The following is an 18,647-nucleotide window of genomic DNA, read 5'->3' as shown; positions in this document are numbered from 1 at the left end:
GGAATGAATTTTAGGTCTCTACGTCCATCCCATGGGGAATGGGAGCAGTAACAAAGGTGTTGCGTTTATATTTTTGTTGAGTGTAGTTTGAAATGGTTATAAAGAAAAAAGGGTAAAAGGTAAATGGCTGCAAATAACTTTGTTGTTTGCAAAACTTGTGCATTTTAAAATTGACAATTTATATTTGCATTTAAAGTTATGAAATATGATTCAATAAACATGTTTGTGGTTGTTACAGTAAAAAATAGAAGTTTTTTCTACTCTGATTTTATGTTTTTTGTCTGATTCTAGATCAGTTGTGTTAATACAGTATGTCAAAATGAAAACATGACTGTAAATTCAGACACGTGAGGTTGTGCTGAAAAGAATGATACCAAACAAGGCAAAGTAAATCGTTTTTAAAGGTGAAATGTGGAGGAAACATCAAAAGTAGTTAAAAATGGCCAATTATACCCTGGACCCCAGAGGGTTAAACATTTTTTTTAAGTAACACTATAGTTACTTTTTAAGTAATTAATTACTTTTAGAATCTTGTTACTTTTTTGAAGAAGTACCTAGTAACTATACTTAATCACTTTTTCAAAGTAACTTGCCCAACACTGGTTATAACATAATAAATAATTTGTTACAAAGTGCATTTAATTTAACAAAAAGAAATGCCTTAACTGATTGTTAAAGATGCCACGAGGAGCTGCTTGACAGATTTACAAGAAAATCTACAGTAATGGAGTCTGATGTAAGGATCCCAATTTTTCACTAAGTAAATACTACTTTTATCTATATTTTCTTATTATCTGATCAAAAAATTCTTCTGGTTTTTTTTTGTTTTTGTTTTTTGGACCATCAGGTTCGTTCATGTATTAGACAACTTCTTGAAGGATTGGACTACCTTCATCATTCGAACATCATACACCTGGACATCAAGGTAGATAAATAAGAGTACTCAATCTATACTTCCATCATCTTGTGTGTCAGAAGGTTATTTTTAAATGATCAGTTGCACTTTCATAGCAGACAGTGGGTTAGATATTATTTCCTAATTCTCTCATCAGCCTGAAAACATCCTCATGGCGGACCCCCATGGTGATCAAATCCGACTCTGTGATTTTGGCAACGCGGTGGAGATCACACCTGATGAAGCTCAGTACTGCAAATATGGCACCCCAGAATTTGTTGCACCAGAAATTGTCAATCAGAGCCCCGTGTCAAAAGCAACAGATATATGGTATGACTCAGTCACACTACACTAAAAATACGACAGAACCTTCCATGCGATTAGTGAAAATCAGAGGTAGCCCAATGATTGCACTGATTTGTTATGTATTTATTTTTTGTTGAAACCCAGTTGCAATTAGTTGCAGTGACCAGCTGGTCGCCCAGAGGCTGAACGTGCAACGCCCTCAGTCTCTGGTCAACCACTTATAACTGTCCTGGTGGGTAGCAACCTGTCTCCAAGCAATCACAGTCCGACTCAGGCTAACTGATATCCCTCTCTAACAGATGGCCAAAGGTTTGCAAATAGCAGCTATCTAGTTTTAAAAAAAAAATAGACACATTGTCAACACATTTCAGTTGATCTGAGACTGTCTGTACTGATGAGTGCAACTTGTCTGTGACGCATCTTCTTGCAACAGCGGACTACGCTCAACAGGTTGCCAGCTGGTTCTATTCTGGTTTTATTTTCTAAATAAGACCCCAACTCTGCCTTGCTTTTGAACCCTATATTTTATTTAAAACAGTAAATTTAAAAAAGAAAACAAAGTTGCCAATTCCCTACGTCATTTTGTTGCCATCCTGCAACAACTAAATCACTATTTGTGAAGGAATTTTTACATTTTTGTTTCACATTTATGAGGTTCTGGGGGAACTCTGAATTGAATTTCCTCCTGGGACTTTCTGTCTATGTTGACTGCAACAGTTTAGCAGTTTTGGAGGATTTATCACAGTTGTTTGTCAAGTTAGCACAAACACATTGCATTTAATTTCCAGCTTGACTGCATTCAATTGCAAACTAATAGCAGATTGAGGGCAGACTGATTCTTTCTTATTTCTGTTTTCTTTTGCTTTTAAGACAGCAGCTGTATGTGAGTAGTTGTACACCTGGTCCCAAAGCAGTTTCAAAGCCAATAAGATCATGGTGGTTCCAGTAATTTTGGTCATTCCGCTGTTTTCCCTAATCTGACTATCACAGTAGAAAAGCTTTAAAATACAGTACTTACAAATATTTGTTAATGTCCTGATCTTAAACACTGTATTTTTTCTTTACTTTTCTAGGCCTGTTGGAGTAATAGCATATCTGTGGTAAGCACATTTTTCATTAGTTTCAATTTTCCATAATGCTAAAAACCTTTTTCAGTGTGTTGGTCAGGACTACATCTAAGTTTCTTATTAAGTTTGTTATTATTAAATGCTATTATTTCTCTTGTCAGTCTCACCGGTGTATCTCCATTTGCTGGCGAGAATGATCGCAGCTCTGTACTGAACATCAGAAACTATAACGTGGCTTTTGAGGAGGGCATGTTTGCCGATCTTTGCCGAGAAGCTAAAGGGTTCATCATAAAGCTGTTGGTGGCTGACAGACTGTGAGTAACACCGCTGTATCTCTTTTAGTCCAAGTTTCAATACTTGCAAACAGTTATGTGTCAACCACAGTAAAATCCTGACTTGATGGATAACTGTCATCAGTTATTATGTATCATCGAATGTCATACATCAAATATAATAATTTATGAAAACAGTCATATCCAAGTCAACAACACTGAGTTAATGATCAGAAGTATAAAGATTTGTCATTACATATTATTTTTATTCACTGTACTGAGCTTGAATTTAATAAAATTAAAATCAAAGATTTTTGTTTCAGCATTTCCAGAATTTTGTCTGATACTTATTTATCACATAGCCTATTGCAGATTTATTTATTTTCAGTTTTCATATTTGTTTTATCATTTTAGACGACCAGACACGCAGGAATGTCTCAGACACCCCTGGTTCAAGGTATGAATAAGTGATATCCATTTGGCAATTCTTAGTAAAGTCCCATTTCTCATTTATTTGTTTTAAATTTCATGTCCATTTATTGTACAGACCCTTAGTAAGGGGAAGGCCATAAGTACAGAGGCCTTAAAGAAATTTGTATCTCGCAGGAGGTGGCAGGTGAGATGGGTTGTAATTCTTTATTACTGCATGTTGCAAGGTCACATTGTGGTACTTATTTTGTCACATTTTCCTTTTTTTAGCGTTCTCTGATCAGCTATAAATCAAAAATGGTCATGAGGTCCATACCCGAATTGCTAAATGATTCCTCCAGCCATGTTTCCATCGCAATTCCCAGGCACCTTAAAGAGGGTTCGCCACCACCATCATCTTCCTCTGATTCTGATGAGGACATAGATGAACTACCTTTTATTCCAATGCCACTTAACATGGACTTCTCTGGATCAAGGATGTCACTGAATGACATTCAGACCGATGAGCAGGAGGCAGGGAAGCAGAACGGAGCAAGTACCTGGTCTGGGTCTTCTGTTCAAGGCCAGGAGGCAATGGAGTGTGATCCTAAAGAAATGGATAAAGAAGGACTTGAAGTGGGAGGCAAAGGCCGCCTGAGGAAAAGATCATCACAACCCAATGAAAAGGGTTCTTCAGATGAGGAAGAATCACCTGCTGAATTGCCCCAAAAATCAGAGCTGTCTAGAAAACCACTGAGACGGGGTTCAAGCATGGAGTCAGACAAACCAGAAGGTGGACGACGAAGAGGAGAGCTAAGGCGTGGTGGCTCAGCTGATAGTGCATTGATGCTTCGGATTACACCAGAAGAAGCACCTGGAGAAGGAAGTCAAGATGAAGGCAGAAGAGTTCTGAAGAAAGCTGTCTCTATGGAACTACCAAAAAGGAGCACCAGCCCAGGAACTGCCAAGATGAGCCAAGAAGACTATGCTCTCAAACTGGAGCTGATGAGGCAACGACTGCTTCGTGGTGGCTCTGTGGACAACAAGATGAGTGGACTGAGAGGACCTCTGTTGGAAACATTAGGAATGGGAGATGAAAAACGTGCAGTGTCCTCAGATCGGTATTCTCGTACAGTCCGTTTGGGCCCACCTCCACTAACAAGAGCTGCATCCAGTGATTTCCCAAGGGATGAAGTTCCTAAACCAAAAGTTTTGCGCAAAAGCACTTCTTTCAGTCAGGGGGATTCAGAACCCATACCTTTGCACCGCCGTTCAGGAGCGCCTCTGGAGATTCCCTTGGCACAGATAGAAGAGAGAAGGCTCAAAGAAGCTATATCTATGTCATCTCTAACAGAGCAAACCAAGCTAGACTCCCGCCCAGTGACTCCCAGGGAGCCTTCACCAAAACCGCCAACACCAGAGTCGGTTTTGCAGGAAAGTCCAACCAAAACTGAGAGTGAGGAATCGTTTATGGAAAAAGAGATAAAGCCAGATGAGACTATAAGTGAAAAGATGGAAGGGCTGACCACAGATAGCAATTTTGATGAGAGATCAAGCACCAGTGGATTCTCAGAGAAGGACATGAGTATTTCAGAAGAACCAATGATGGAATCAGAGTCTGTAGGTCAGAGAATTCCTACACCTCCTTCTATGGTCCAAAGTCCTGCATTAGAAGAGAAAATGGAAGAGGAAGAAGAGGGAGAAAAGAAGCATGAAGAAAAGGAAGAGTTAATGAAAGAAGAAGAGGAAAGAGTTGATACTGTCACTGAATCAAACACTAAGGAAAACGTAAAAGATGTTATAGAACATATAGAAGAGAAAGTAACTATCCCTGAGAAATCCCCTGAGGTGACAATAACCACAAGCTCATTTATGCTGAGACCAACACAAGAATATTCCACTTCCCCAGGAAAAGTTGTTTCAACGTATGCGACACCCTCGCTTCCTGCTCGAGTTGTTCTGCCAGATGGAAGGACTTCAGCATATGCCAGTATAATGCAGACTATGATGGTCCCCACACTTCAGCCACTCAGTGAGCCACCGCTAGGCCCTTCTACACCTGTTGTTACTCCAACGATTTCATCATCCCCAGTATCAACGGGTATATCTTCCCCTGCCAGCTCTGAAATACCTGGTCCACCAAAGCCAGCCACCGTTTCAACCACTGAGCACCCTGCTGTATATTCCAGAGTAGCATCACCAGAGATGATAACAAAAGAACCCACTCCACCCAAGACTGTTACATATTCTTCAGCCCAAGAAGGGCTTTCAGCAGGAGCAGACCTACAGGATATCACCTCTGAAGAGGTCTTTGAGGCACGCTTTAAAAAACGTGAATCTTCTCTCACCAGAAGTCTGAAGTTTCTGTCACGCTCAAAGCAAGATGATGGATTACAAGCTGCTGCAGATTCTACAGAGAAAAGTGAAGAGATATACAGACCTGGGCCAACGGGTGCACCTTTAGAATTAAAACCAAGAAGACTTGAGGAGAAGTCAAAGTCAGTCCAGGATCTTCGTGAAGCTCAAAAGGACCAAGGCTTTATGAGAAGGCTCTCAATGCGCTTGAAGAGGACTCCATCAACAGAGCGCAAAGAGGAAATGATGAAGGAAGATGATTCTGTTGCCTCGAGACGTAGGCTTTCTTGGACTCTGGGCCGAAGAGGGTCTCAGGAGAAGAAAGAAGTAGAGATGTCAAGAATGGATGGGGGAACTGATAGATTGGTGGAAAATGATGAAAAAGAGATGAAGAAACCAAATGAATCTCCAGTGTTGGCAATGCGCAGGAAAATTGAATCAACAGTTGCTGGGATCTCTACAAGAATCCGCAGCTACTCAGAGGAGAGAAGAGCATCAGAAGACAAGGAACCCAAGAGGACACCCATTCTTTCCATGCTTCGTCGTTCAACATCAGAGAGCCGTGCAACGAAAGTTCCTCAGAACCAGCTAGCATCTCAGGCCACTAATGGTGCCTCAACCGAGTCTCTAGAGTCTATGTCCAGCCTAAAATCAGACACAGCAAAGGGTATGTCCAGTTACCTTTCCATTTTGAATCAATATTTTACCAGAGGACTATCTGTTGTACTTTTTTAAGAGTGATGTAATTTATGAAGCTTTTCTTTCCTATTTCTTTTCTTGTAGCAGGCTTGGAGGCTGAGCGCAGATCCCGCTGGGATCGATGGGGCCTGACTAGAGGGAGGCGAGATAAGACAGTATCACAGCCTGACATACCAACAGCAATCTCTCGAGATAGTAGTTCCTTACGTTCACGTCAATACTCTAAACTGGCTTCTGGTAAGTTATATAAGAGTGTGCATAAAGTATTTGGGTAAGGCAATGATGACATTTAGTATGGGCCTCCTTTTTATTTTAATAGGAATACCACTTACTTATATGTAGCCCTTAAATACGAAGCTACAGCCAGCAGACACTTCACTTTCTTTACCAGACCAGAAATAAAACCAAACATCACCAGCAGAGAGTGGATCTGTGACATTATTGTCACCGTGTAATAGTGGTATTTTAGAATGTGACAGTTTCCATCTGCTTGGTCAAAATGCTTGTGACTAAGAAATATATTTTTTCTCACTAAAATATAGTTACTTAGCAAAATGTGTATTTCAGTCAGACTGGGAAGCCTCAGGCACAAAAAGCAGCAGCAAGACCCCATTACAAAAAATGCAACCATCACTTGCAACAAATAAGCCAAAAACAGCATTAAAATAACAAAGTGGCAGTGGGTTGTAAAGCATCTTGCAAAGGCTACAACAGCCACAGACATGCTATATTAGTTATATAGTTAATAGTTATCTTGAGACACGTTATATTTTAAAGTAACATTGTGATGTAAATAGGGTTTTATACATGACATTTGCCAATAGGATGTACAGAAATGTATGTGCTGAGGCCTCAGATATGCTCAATTTCAGATTTTTTTAAAAATTACTTCATAATCATAACTGTTAGTTTTACCTTTCATCATACAGTATTTATGCGATTAATTATTGTAATGTCTTCAACTTCCAGATTTCCCTCCAGTATTCCATATCAAACTGAGAGATCATGTGCTGCTGGAGGGAGATCCAGTGACACTCAGCTGTTTGCCAGCTGGAAGTCCCCACCCACACATTACCTGGATGAAAGGTGAGGATCTTTAATGTGAATAAACAGTAGTGTCTTAGTGAGGGTAATACATGTGCATGTGAATAGAATCATTCTGTTTGCATTTTGCAGTAATTTGCATAGTTCCTCTAACATCCATGAGTGCAGAGACACATTATGTTGCATATTGATGCAAATATGATGTAATTACAAATGCTACATACAGTGAACATAAATGTTGCTGTAGGTAAAACAGCTGAGATTATTCTTGAATGAGTTGTTATGCCAGTATCATGTTCTTTGGAGTGGTATCCTTAAGCAGCATAAATGGGCTCAAGTTCGCAACCTGACACAGGGCAAGTAAGAAAAGGGTAGGTAAGAAAAAGGAAATAAATATTCACCTTCAAAATTCCCTCCCTGTGCATGTGTGCTTTCTCAGACAAGAAGCCCCTAGAGATTGATGCCAGGATGAATATGATTGCTTGCCCTGATGGGAGGCAGCTGCTGATGATAATGCAGACCACCAAAAAGGACGCAGGGGTTTATGAATGTGTGGCTACGAACCCGCTGGCCTCAGTGTCAAGCTCTTGCACAATATCTCTTGCACGTAAGAAATGAGACATTGTTTGAGTCTTTGAAGAAGTACATTTACTTTATCCCAACAGTATTACTAGTAATACTAATATATTTGTTTTACAGGCTTGCCCAACCGTCCTGGGACTCCAGAGATTCCTCAGAAGTACAACAACACTGCACTGGTTCTGTGGAGGCCTTCAGACACAATGGCTCCCTGCACATACTCTCTGGAGAGGCGAGCAGAGGGTCTGTGTTTGCAATTATTCTGTAATCTAGATGAACACTGCTTTAGATTTATTAGACCTATCCTAAGTAACTCTCCAAAAGTTGATTCTGTTCATCTAGACGTAGCGTTTTCAGTGGGAGAAACGTTTCATTACTCATCCAACTGACTTCTTCAGTCTCAGCTGACTGCAGGTTTCTTATAAACAGTACATTTGCATAATAGGTGAAACTAGCACCACTGAAGGAACAATGGGCTGGGAGGTCACCTTCATCATAATTATGCAAATTCTCATGACCATTGATCAAAGACCACTGATCAGTGGCCATGAGTACCATTCACAGAGAGTTGGGGAATGGCTGCAATCACAGCATTGTAAGATGGTGAAAGATGAACCCTTAGGCCCCCTCCTCGATTAAAGATGGTCTTTCCCTTTTCACAGAAATGGCCTCCTTGACTCCGCGCTCAAACCAGCGTTCCTCCCTGTCCAGGATGTTACATCCTCATCATTGAAAGAGTGTCCACTGGCCTCTTTCAATGATGAGATGCATGATTGAGAATGCATCAAGACGATGTCCTAAGTAACTCTTTCAAAACCTAAAACTGAGGTTTTGAAAGGGCTACACTGAACAAACTTGGGTCTCAAACAAGCACAGAAAAACACATGTATTGCATATATATTTCATGAGATATGGCGAGTGACAAAGAGGAATTGCAACTAGAATCCCAGACACTGTATATCTCTATTTGGTTGCCATGTATTCATTAGGGCATATTAGGGCATATCTAATTGGCCCTTGGGGATAAAGTCTTTCTGATTCTGATTCTGATATAGGCTTTAAGCTAAGAACACTTCATCAAGTATCATAAGGAGACACACTAATGTGTTTTAGGTGTACTTGTGTTTAACTCTTGAGCATGTCTTTTTAAATTAAATTAAATAAAGACAAAAAACCTCAGTCAAAGGTAGTATTTAATTTCATACTGCTACTTTAAGCAAGTGATCTTAATATTCCTTCCACATCTGTCCTCAGGTGAGAACAACTGGCTGATTGTGGCCACTGGGATAGCAGACTGTTATTACAATGTGACTGACTTAGCAGCAGGGGGCTCCTTCAGATTCAGGGTGGCATGTGTCAACAAAGCTGGCCAGGGCCCCTACAGCAACCTCTCAAAGGTCTTGAGCATGGATGCCTCAGGTATTTACAGAAAACCTTCAATTGTTTTACATACTCTTATCAATGAAACAATTAAAGAACTTTCAAAACTGAAAGATTTACATTTGTATCTATCGTTGTTGTTGTTGTTGTGCTCAGCTCATTAAAGAAGGTTATATTTTTATGTGTATAATTTTGTTTTTGATGGAATAATATATATGACAAATTATTCGACTCCACTTGAGGTAAAACAAACCTCTGTGTTGTATTTGTTGCATTAATGCATAAAATCAAGTAGCTTCTTGCCTTTTCTTGTTTTTCATAGAACCAGCTAAATCCAGTGCCACAGTAGTGGTGAAGACTGTTCCTGCAATTTCTCCTCCTCCCCCTGCTGTAATGATGTCATCCATGAAAGTGCCTCCCATGAAACTAGCTCCCAGTAAATCCACAACAGTGACGAATGCTCAACTTGCCCCTCCATCAACATCAGCTCCTGCTCCACCTTTGGTTAAATCTGCCTCTCCAGTAACCATCAGTCCTGCTGTTAGTACTGCCCCGGCAGAGCCGGCTCCTGTTAAGACCACAACAACTGCCCAAGCCACACCAGCCAAAGCCAAGAGCTCTATTAGCATCAGTGTGAGCAAACCCCAGACAAAGCTGACACCCCCGCCTGTTGTTCCACCCAAACCTCAGAGTCCAGTACATACTGTCCTCCAGTTGACCAACAAACCTCCATCCCCTGTTCCACCACCCGCACCTATAATAGGGAAACCTATTTCATCTGTGCCAATGTATGTGCCAGCTGCCACTGCTCGTGCTACTCCACCTTCCCAAACTACTTCCACCCCAACAACTACCACCCCTTCAGTCACTCCCACAACCATCTCCCCACCTGTGGTGGTGGTGCAGAGCTTGACACCAGTGTTGCAAGGAGGGGACACTCACACTACCCCATCTGGCCGGATCACTCCATCAGGACGGATCACGCCATCAGGACGTAGGACCCCACTGGGGAAGCCTGGAGAGGGATCTCTGCGTCAGGGAGTTCCACAGAAACCGTATACATTCATGGATGAGAAAGCAAGGTGATAAGTTTTGTAAAACATTTACGGTCTGAATTAGCAGCTATTTATAATTGACATAGAGAATTTTCTGTGCTTTTCCATTGGAAGTTTATATCATTTCTTTCTCATGCAGAGGTCGGTTTGGTGTGATCCGTGAATGTCGGGAGAACGCCACAGGCAACCTTTTCATGGCTAAGATTGTTCCATATGAGGCAGACAACAAGCAGGCAGTGCTGCAGGAATATGACATTCTCAAGTCGCTTCATCACGAAAGGATCATGGCTCTACACGAAGCCTATGTCACGCCACGCTACCTGGTGCTTATCTCTGAGTACTGCAGTGGGAAGGAGCTGCTCTACAGCCTTATTGATAGGTATGATTTGATAGGCCATTTTTAGCACTATCCATAAACGAGTGCCCTAAACTGTTCTACTTGGAGTGCTTAAGAAGCTGTTTAATCGTGTCTCTTAGATTCCGTTACTCGGAGGACGATGTGGTAACCTACGTCGTGCAGATCCTCCAAGGTTTGGACTACCTCCACGCTCGACGCATCCTCCACCTGGACATCAAGCCGGACAATATCATTGTCACCTATATGAATGTCATCAAGATCATTGACTTTGGCAGTGCTCAGACATACAACCCTCTGTTCCTGAAGCAATTCAGTCCTCCTGTTGGAACACTGGAGTACATGTGTAAGGATTTTTGTTTTTTAACAGTGCAATGGAAATAATACAATGATGACAATAATAACTATAGAAAATCTTTTGATAATAAATTCCTTAATTAGAGTTCAACTTAAAAGGCTCAAAACCATGAGAGTGCCTTGAAGCAGCTGCTGCTGTGATTTGACGCTATATAATGAAAATGGAATTGAAATTAAATAGAGCGGAGAACCACCAATCATGACAGTTTCTGTCTAATTGCTCAACACAGCAGAGCAATCAAGAGTTTAAACGACAGATATTTTACTTATAAGTGGATGAAGACTAAAACAGAGCTGATAGGGAGCAAATATTGAATTTATTTTCATCTGAAAACCTTCAGCATATTACAAAATGAATGCTGTTCTTTTTAAGTTTAATGTAAGCCAATGTTTGCTAAATGTAAGATAACTTCATACAGAGAAAATATTTTGTATGTACTGATAGCAGGATGTACATAAATGGTTATAAATCAGTCATTTGACCCACTTTTTTTTTTTTGCTATAATGAACTTCAGTAAAGGTAGTGGCTATACAAGTGTGGCCTTTCCACCCATGTTATCTTTGGGCCAACAGATAATCAAATTGTCATGAGATAATTCATTTTCTCAGTGTTTAACGAGCTGCCCCTACAGCAGCATTAGTTAACTTACAGTTTTAGCCAACTAGTTGGCTTGAAAGCAGTGTGAAATATCTGAGTCAGTTGACACTGTCAAGTGAAACTGACCATACAAGTTGATTTATGTTGGAACTTTTTTTTTTCTAAAAAAAAGAAAAAAAAAGAAAAAAAGATTTATGTTGGAACTACAAGAGGGTCCTTGGGATTTTTTTTCATTTATAAGAGAGCCTTTGATTATACTACTCAATATATATGTACTGAATAACTGATGGTTTCAAACCAACGCGGTTAAAGAATAACAACTGTGCATTTAAATATGGACTTTGTCTTTTGGATATATTATAACTATAATAGATATATTATAGTTTTCTTAAGCATTTTAAATAGATTTTTAAAAAACCTTTGTGTACGTTATGTAATCTTAACTGTGGCCATTTATCAGAAAAGAAATTATAACACACACAAACAAAAATCTAAGTCAAAGTGATAAATGAAAGCTCTTTGTACACACAGATAATAAAGGCCGTGAATTTGTCCTTTTTCTTGCAGCTCCAGAGATGTTGAAAGGGGATGTTGTGGGCCCACCAGCTGACATCTGGAGTGTAGGCGTGCTTACTTTCATCATGTGAGTATTGCTTTCACAGCTTCCACCCTCTGAGTTCTCTTTAAATAGAAATATATTTGTGTTCTTTATAAAAGATCAGGCTTATGATTAAGAATGGTCTGGTACATTTGTATTTTTAATTTCAAGACTTTTTAGGTATTATTCTATTATATATTTCTTTTGCTAGTATGAAATCTTCCTCCTGATTTTTCAGGTTGAGCGGCAGGTCGGCTTTCATGGATAATGATCCTCAGGAGACTGAAGCCAGAATCCAGGCAGCAAAGTTTGACCTCTCTAAACTTTACCAGAATGTGTCCCAAAGTGCCTCTCTGTTTCTTAAAAAGATCCTCTGTAGCTACCCATGGTAAGCTGAATAATGGATTCTTCTCATTTTTGCCGTACTTTGAAAGTATTGCCAATTTGTAATATTTGGCTCCTTGTCATGCGCAACAGGGCCCGTCCATCCATCAAGGACTGCTTCAGCAACTCCTGGCTTCAAGATGCCTACTTGATGCGCCTTCGTAGGCAAACTCTTACCTTTACAACCACCCGTCTCAAGGAATTCTTGGCTGACCAGCAGCGCAGGCGAGCGGAGGTGGCAACCAAGCACAAAGTTCTCCTGCGGTCTTACCAGAGCTCGCCACAAACCCCCACTAGCCCTGCCACACCGAATGTGCCAGTATCACCCACTGCACCTGTCACCTAGTGAAAAGAACTCCCACACCATTGTGGCAGGACTTCGTGGTGGGAATGGGGGGCAAACATCCTCCAAGCGAGATAAAACTTGAGGCTACAGTGAGGTGGTCCCTCCAGTTCTGACTTGAACTTGATCAGAAGAAGAAAAACCCACAAAACCAGCAATGGCTGTGATCTACAGAAACATAATTTCTATTTCTAATCTGGTTCTAAGAGAGAATCTAATGCATTAAGGAACTCTCTGAAAGAGCCTGACTGCATTTTGTATACCGTGAACCTTGTTCATACAGGGCAGGCTGTTCTTTTCAAGCTAGTACCTCAAGGTTTGTAACTTTGCAAACATTTTTGAATTAATTCCTTTCTTACTGTTGGCTGAACATTGTAAAGAGAGGAAAAACAAATACAGTGTGGTCACCGGCCATAATTTAGTAGAAAACCTCATTTAATTCCTCAGCAAAAAGCTCTTAGCACAACTTTAAAATAAGGGATAATCTACACAATTAAAAGTACATATTGAAACAACTGACACCTTTGTCACTGGAGCACATCTAAAATAGTAGTCTATAGTTGATATTCTAATGTTTCCTGACCAGAATTTTTAATGCATTATCATCCCATGGCATCAGATAATGCTGTTTTTTGTCAGATGCTGCCAGAATCTTCTCTCTGTTGCACAGAGGCAGGGATGGTATTGGCCACGAGAGGTAGCAGTTGTGTTTCAGAGATATTAGATATTAGGATGGAGGTGTAGCAGTGGTAGGAGACCCAGGTTCACGTCAGATTGAAACTTTTGTGTTTACTACACGTTTTGGGGTTTTTTTGTTGTTTTTTTTCATTTGCTGATTTGTTTTGGGTGTGGTGGTGGAGTGGGTAGCACTGTCCCCTCACAGCAAGAACATTCAAACTTCCTTGTCTTTGACTTTCTCTGTGGAATTCCCATCTTCGCCATGTTCCTGCATGGGTTGACTTGGCTATTTTAAGTGTGTTACAGTAGTAGATGTGAGAGTGTGTGCCACAAACCCACGTTGGATAAGCACTAAAAAAGAGGTATGGCTGAATTTTCTGGTTAAGTTTAGTTTAGGAGTAAGAAAAATGACTGGCAAGGTGGAGCTGTGGTTAGCATGGTTGCTTCACAGCAACAAGGTTCTGAGTCTGAATCTGCCATCATTCTATGTGGACTTTGTGTGTTCTGCCTGAGCCTGTTTGGGGTTTCTCTGGGTACCCCTGCAGATGTTTCTTCCCACAGGCCAAAATAAGTAGTTAAGAAAATGGATGGGTGATGGGTAAAATATACATCACATTTACCCTGGATGTCAAAAAATGAGTTCGGAGTGTCAGTCCTGTCTCATAAAGGCCACAGTCCAGAGTATCAGGGCACAGATGCTGAACAATGCCTTGTGTGTAACCCAGCGATGTCTGCAGCTTTGACAAAACAGCATTAATGAAAGCCAAGGTAAGGAGAGAGGGTTGTAAATGCACTGAATGATGTCTAATTCTGTGTCCTTGATTTAAACAAAAGTCACTCTCCAAACCCACAAACGAGTTTAGGGAATTGTAGTGGTATGATTGTGCTGTTGGCACTTCAGTGATTTTAAAGACTGTAGCAGTTCCAGAAAGTTTTTGTTTGTTTGTTTGTTTTTAAAAATATGTACTGAGTTAAGAGGAAACTCTGGTGGCTTCTCTACAAGGGCTATTAGAATAGGACACTTGTCTGCATTTTTCCCCTTTCCTTGTGTTCTTAGACAGCACGGTAATGATGATCTCATTCTCAAAAGCAGAATTTACTTTTTAAATTTCTTATCCCGTTGTCATCTTTGAGCTTCCATATGAAACTGTTTTCCTCCCAGTGATAATGTGGACAGTTTTGCAGGGCAAATAGGCATTAGTTTCTTCACCACAGATAAGCTGTCATTGGCTTAAAGTAAACTCTTTCACTCAAACCGCAGCGAGATACCTAAGCCACAAAGAGATACTCATATCTGAGTTTTACAAAACAACTTTCGACATGTGTAATGAAGTTTTACTAACATCAAAAACACTTAATCACATCTGAAAAAATTCAGGGGATTAAAGGGAAACTGAAGCATTTTAGGAACCCACCGGGGTATCGCGGTCCCCCAAAGTGCCCTTGAAGAGCATTAATCAGCAAAAAATAAAAATTAAATAATAGACGTTACTGAGTGTATTAGTCCTTATTTTAGTGTTTTTAATTACCAACAGCTACTGCTTTGAGAAAGCAGTTTGCTTCATTGTTTTTAAAGAATGTAGGCTTAACTGGCAAAACCTTTTTTTAATATATAAAAAGACATAAAATCTTTATAATTAGCATTAAGCTGAACCTAAATTATGTATAGCCTCAATTATATGTTTCCATGCTATACAAGCATACAAGACACCATAAGCACTAATAGCATAAATTCATCATATGAGCCCCTGAAGACCATAATAAACATCGGATCACAAGAAGTAAAACCTTTGGAAAATCTAGTGGTTCTCAAGATGTGGGGCAGGCCCCAATTATGGGGCTTAGAGCCACTGCAGGTGGCTTTATAAAATATGGAGTGAAACTAAGTTGAATCAATATTATTTATGAAAAAAAATGAAAGAGTTTGCAGATACAACTGTGCATCTACTCTACTCACTCATTTATTTCATTGAAGTTGAAATAACTGAAATGTAAACTTTCTCAAGTGGGGCATGCCAGAAAAAGTTGTCTATAAAAGATATATTTAAGTATGGATATCCATAAATATGCAGATCTAAATATATGTTTTAAATATAATATACACAGTAAATTATGAAAACCAGGCTCTGTAACTGCTTTATTTTCAGAGAAAAAAATATAATAATATTCCAAACATTTGTTTGGAATCTGTCCTCTTAGAGTCAGCACATTGGCTCTAGCACTAAACTGAACACAGATTCTATCATTTTATGGCACATCAAAGGCTAATTTGCTTTTTTATAATATATGCTTTCCCCTTTGGGGGTAAACTAAGTTTTCAGACCAGCACATTTGATTTTTGATGCTGTTGCTTTCATACGTACTGATATCAAGCACAGATTTGCTCACTTAACTCAAAGTGTAACACTTATGAGAGTTTAGATCCATTTGTGGACAGATTCAGTTTTTCGGGTGTTTAAAAGCTGCTTCATACATAAAATCATGAGTTGTTTTACTGTGTATTAACTGACAAGTAGTTGGTAATTCTATGAAATTATTTCACTATTGCTTTATTGTCTAATGCTATTGCTAGATAAATACTGCCCTTCTGCAGCTCTTGTCTTCTTTGGCTCCTTTTCCTATGCAGAGTATAATTACTAAGGAAATTGTTTCAAACCTGAATGAAAACATGCAAGTCCTGCATGAAATGCAACGTTGCATTAAATCCTAAATGTCTGTGCAATTTATAATAACTTTATTTGTTCATCTTTTAAATGAAATGACAGCTGTTTGTAAGCAGACGACACAAGAGCGCTCTACATTTTGTATTAAAATTTTGTGGAATGTGTTGCAGTGCCTCGTGACAGATATTAGACTCACAGAGATTGTAGTTTGTCAAAAAGAATGACTATTTCTTTATTTTGATAATATGACTGTGGCTGCTTTGTGTGCGTGTGTCTTTTGCAAATTGTTTATTTATTGAGTGACTGTATTTGTTACGGCTTCTGCTTTTTATCTGTGAAACATTTGAATCTGGCATGGAAACGGCATGACAGTTGTTAAGATTAAGAACAATAAAGGAAATGTGACAAATATAAGGGGAAAACTTGCCATCTTCTTGGCTGAAAACTGCATGTAAGACCATGCTGAAAATGGTATACACATCACGGCTGATCCATAAAGAATTACTGAGTGTGGTAAGTCCAACCTTACACCACTCCATCTGCATCACCCTGAAGACCAACAACTATGTGCTTATTTTCATGCTGGGGAGATATATTCCATATTCCAGAATACTCCCTCTACTATAACTAAACTATGAACTGCTTCAGTAAGTAAGTAAGTAAGTAAAACTTTATTTATATAGCACCTTTCAAGATAAAAATCACAAAGTGCTTCACAGAAGCTAAAACCTAAAAATAAAAAATCAACTAAAAGCAAGTTTAAAAAGATGGGTTTTTATTCTCACGAGTATTTGATTTCTATATGAAGATGGGAAAATATCTTTGGAACATATGTTGCGCATCTTCAATCAATCTCATCATGTATAGTAACCAAAGGAGAATGAATGACTGTATGACACAATACTTACTGCTTATAAAGCATCAGATTTCTTAGGTTTGCTGACTCTGTAGTGGATCTGAAGCTGTGTATCTTTGACAGGATCTCCAAGGTAAGAAGAGAGGGAATAAGCTGTAAAGAAATGCTGCAAGAGAAATTTCCGGTCAGACTAGTTTGGAAATTGTTAAATAAATGTTTACTATCTCTTTCCGCTGCAGATGTCCAAAGCTGAGACTTCACCCCCTCCTGGGTGCAATACTTAATTATTATTAATATTATTATTAGGCATTATATCGTGGACACAGGTAAGAGAATCTTTAATTCTTGTTGGTGTCACTGACGATCAAGGAGGTTTTGAGGCATAAGAAATGTTTAAGATGCTTGTTTGCTGGATTTTTTTACCCCTTAAGAACCGACAGTGCAACGACATATTCACTGGATGGACTGACTTGTCTCATGAAGTCTACATTGCACCAGAAACACCTTCAAGAGATTGTACCTATGTCCTCAAACCTTTTAGACTCACTGAACTTATAACTTATTACTTGTTATAAATGCCTATATTTCTCATCTAGGTCACATAAAGAGCGGCAAGAGAAAGGCCCTCCTAAGATCCTGCAAGACCTCAGAGATGTGGTCCTTGTTGAAGGCAGCACAGCAAAGCTGAAGTGTAGTGTTAGCGCTTTCCCGGACCCTTTCATTGTCTGGTACAAGGATGGCAGGATGGCAAAGGACTGAAGGTTGGTCCCAAGTACTGCTATGTTTTTGAAGACCCTGATGTATTGGCACTTGTGGTCTGGTTATGATTATAAGATTTTTATTTTTTAATTTTCTTGATTATGACATGAAGAATTTTTAAAATAATCACTGATGAGAACTTTGCCCCACATGTCAGATACAAAGGTTTACTCTTGCTGATTAATGTAGAATTATGTGGTTCACAGAGTTAATCTGTCCCAGTTCCTGCTAAGAATTCTAAAGATCCAGATAACATCAAGACCAAGAGAGGGACAACAGTGGTACTCAAGGCTGAAATAAGCAGACAGCCTCCTCCAGTCGTTGTCTGGCTCAAAGTAGTTGCTAGCAGATTTCTGCACTTGCACATAGTTTGCATGGAAGACAATGACTTGTCTTCAAACACTCGCCAAGTTCTCGCAGAGTATTAGTGAAAATGTGAAAAATGTGACACAAACTGGAAACAGAGACCATCCGCCTTCAAGTAAAGTTGGGCCATTTGAAACATGTTGGCTGAAAAGGTGAGACACAACTTTTACTTTGAAGGTCTTCTGGTAGCAACTAAAATGATCACAGGGAAGTGTTTACCTCTATGACCAGTTTTACCTAGTAACACCCAGCAACCATTCGCCAATCAGATGGTAAGTTCATATTTTTTCCCTAGCAACTAGAGATTTCCAGGTGGTTGCCAAATGGTCTCTGGGCCTATGTGACTGAGATTGCAGTTTTTCCACTAGCATCCAATCACTTCATTAGTCTATTCAATATAAATACTCCCATTCCCCTCTATGTGTTGCCAGGTTGTCTTGTTTCTACTTCTATCCAGCAATTTCTTGCATTCACTTAATTTCCTTTTTATTAATAACTTGAATGCCTCCATGAAAGCGCATTTATTTGCTTTTGCCTTTCATTAAAGATCTGACCTTTGGAATTGACCAAAGACGGGACTTTATGAGCATTTGGGTCCTTGTGTGTTCCCTAAAAAAACAACAACAACA

At 39.5% G+C, this 18,647-nt stretch overlaps 1 protein-coding gene across 3 annotated transcripts in view; it reads left to right on the top strand.

Annotated features, from left to right (window-relative positions):
• Nucleotides 1–16,448, top strand: part of spegb (striated muscle enriched protein kinase b) — a 40,839-nt gene extending 24,391 nt beyond the window's left edge. For 2 of the 3 annotated variants that reach the window (XM_005736893.1, XM_005736891.1), the window contains exons 23-41: nt 679–736; nt 848–925; nt 1,053–1,225; nt 2,275–2,301; nt 2,430–2,582; nt 2,955–2,997; nt 3,088–3,156; nt 3,240–5,970; nt 6,087–6,239; nt 6,972–7,088; nt 7,486–7,653; nt 7,746–7,868; nt 8,880–9,044; nt 9,328–10,087; nt 10,200–10,439; nt 10,538–10,761; nt 11,939–12,014; nt 12,208–12,357; nt 12,447–16,448. In XM_005736893.1, the coding sequence (XP_005736950.1) occupies nt 679–736; nt 848–925; nt 1,053–1,225; nt 2,275–2,301; nt 2,430–2,582; nt 2,955–2,997; nt 3,088–3,156; nt 3,240–5,970; nt 6,087–6,239; nt 6,972–7,088; nt 7,486–7,653; nt 7,746–7,868; nt 8,880–9,044; nt 9,328–10,087; nt 10,200–10,439; nt 10,538–10,761; nt 11,939–12,014; nt 12,208–12,357; nt 12,447–12,699 (5,761 nt within the window). In that variant the 3' untranslated portion in view covers nt 12,700–16,448. The remainder of the gene's footprint in view (nt 1–678; nt 737–847; nt 926–1,052; nt 1,226–2,274; nt 2,302–2,429; nt 2,583–2,954; nt 2,998–3,087; nt 3,157–3,239; nt 5,971–6,086; nt 6,240–6,971; nt 7,089–7,485; nt 7,654–7,745; nt 7,869–8,879; nt 9,045–9,327; nt 10,088–10,199; nt 10,440–10,537; nt 10,762–11,938; nt 12,015–12,207; nt 12,358–12,446) is intronic. The other variant, XM_005736892.1, reaches the window with a different exon arrangement.
• The last annotated feature ends 2,199 nt before the right edge of the window (nt 16,449–18,647 follow it).

This window comes from Pundamilia nyererei, unplaced genomic scaffold (assembly GCF_000239375.1).
Source record: "Pundamilia nyererei isolate P.nyererei 1_Seehausen unplaced genomic scaffold, PunNye1.0 scaffold00071, whole genome shotgun sequence".
Taxonomy (NCBI): domain Eukaryota; kingdom Metazoa; phylum Chordata; class Actinopteri; order Cichliformes; family Cichlidae; genus Pundamilia; species Pundamilia nyererei.
This window is presented reverse-complemented; position numbering and strand designations above follow the sequence as displayed.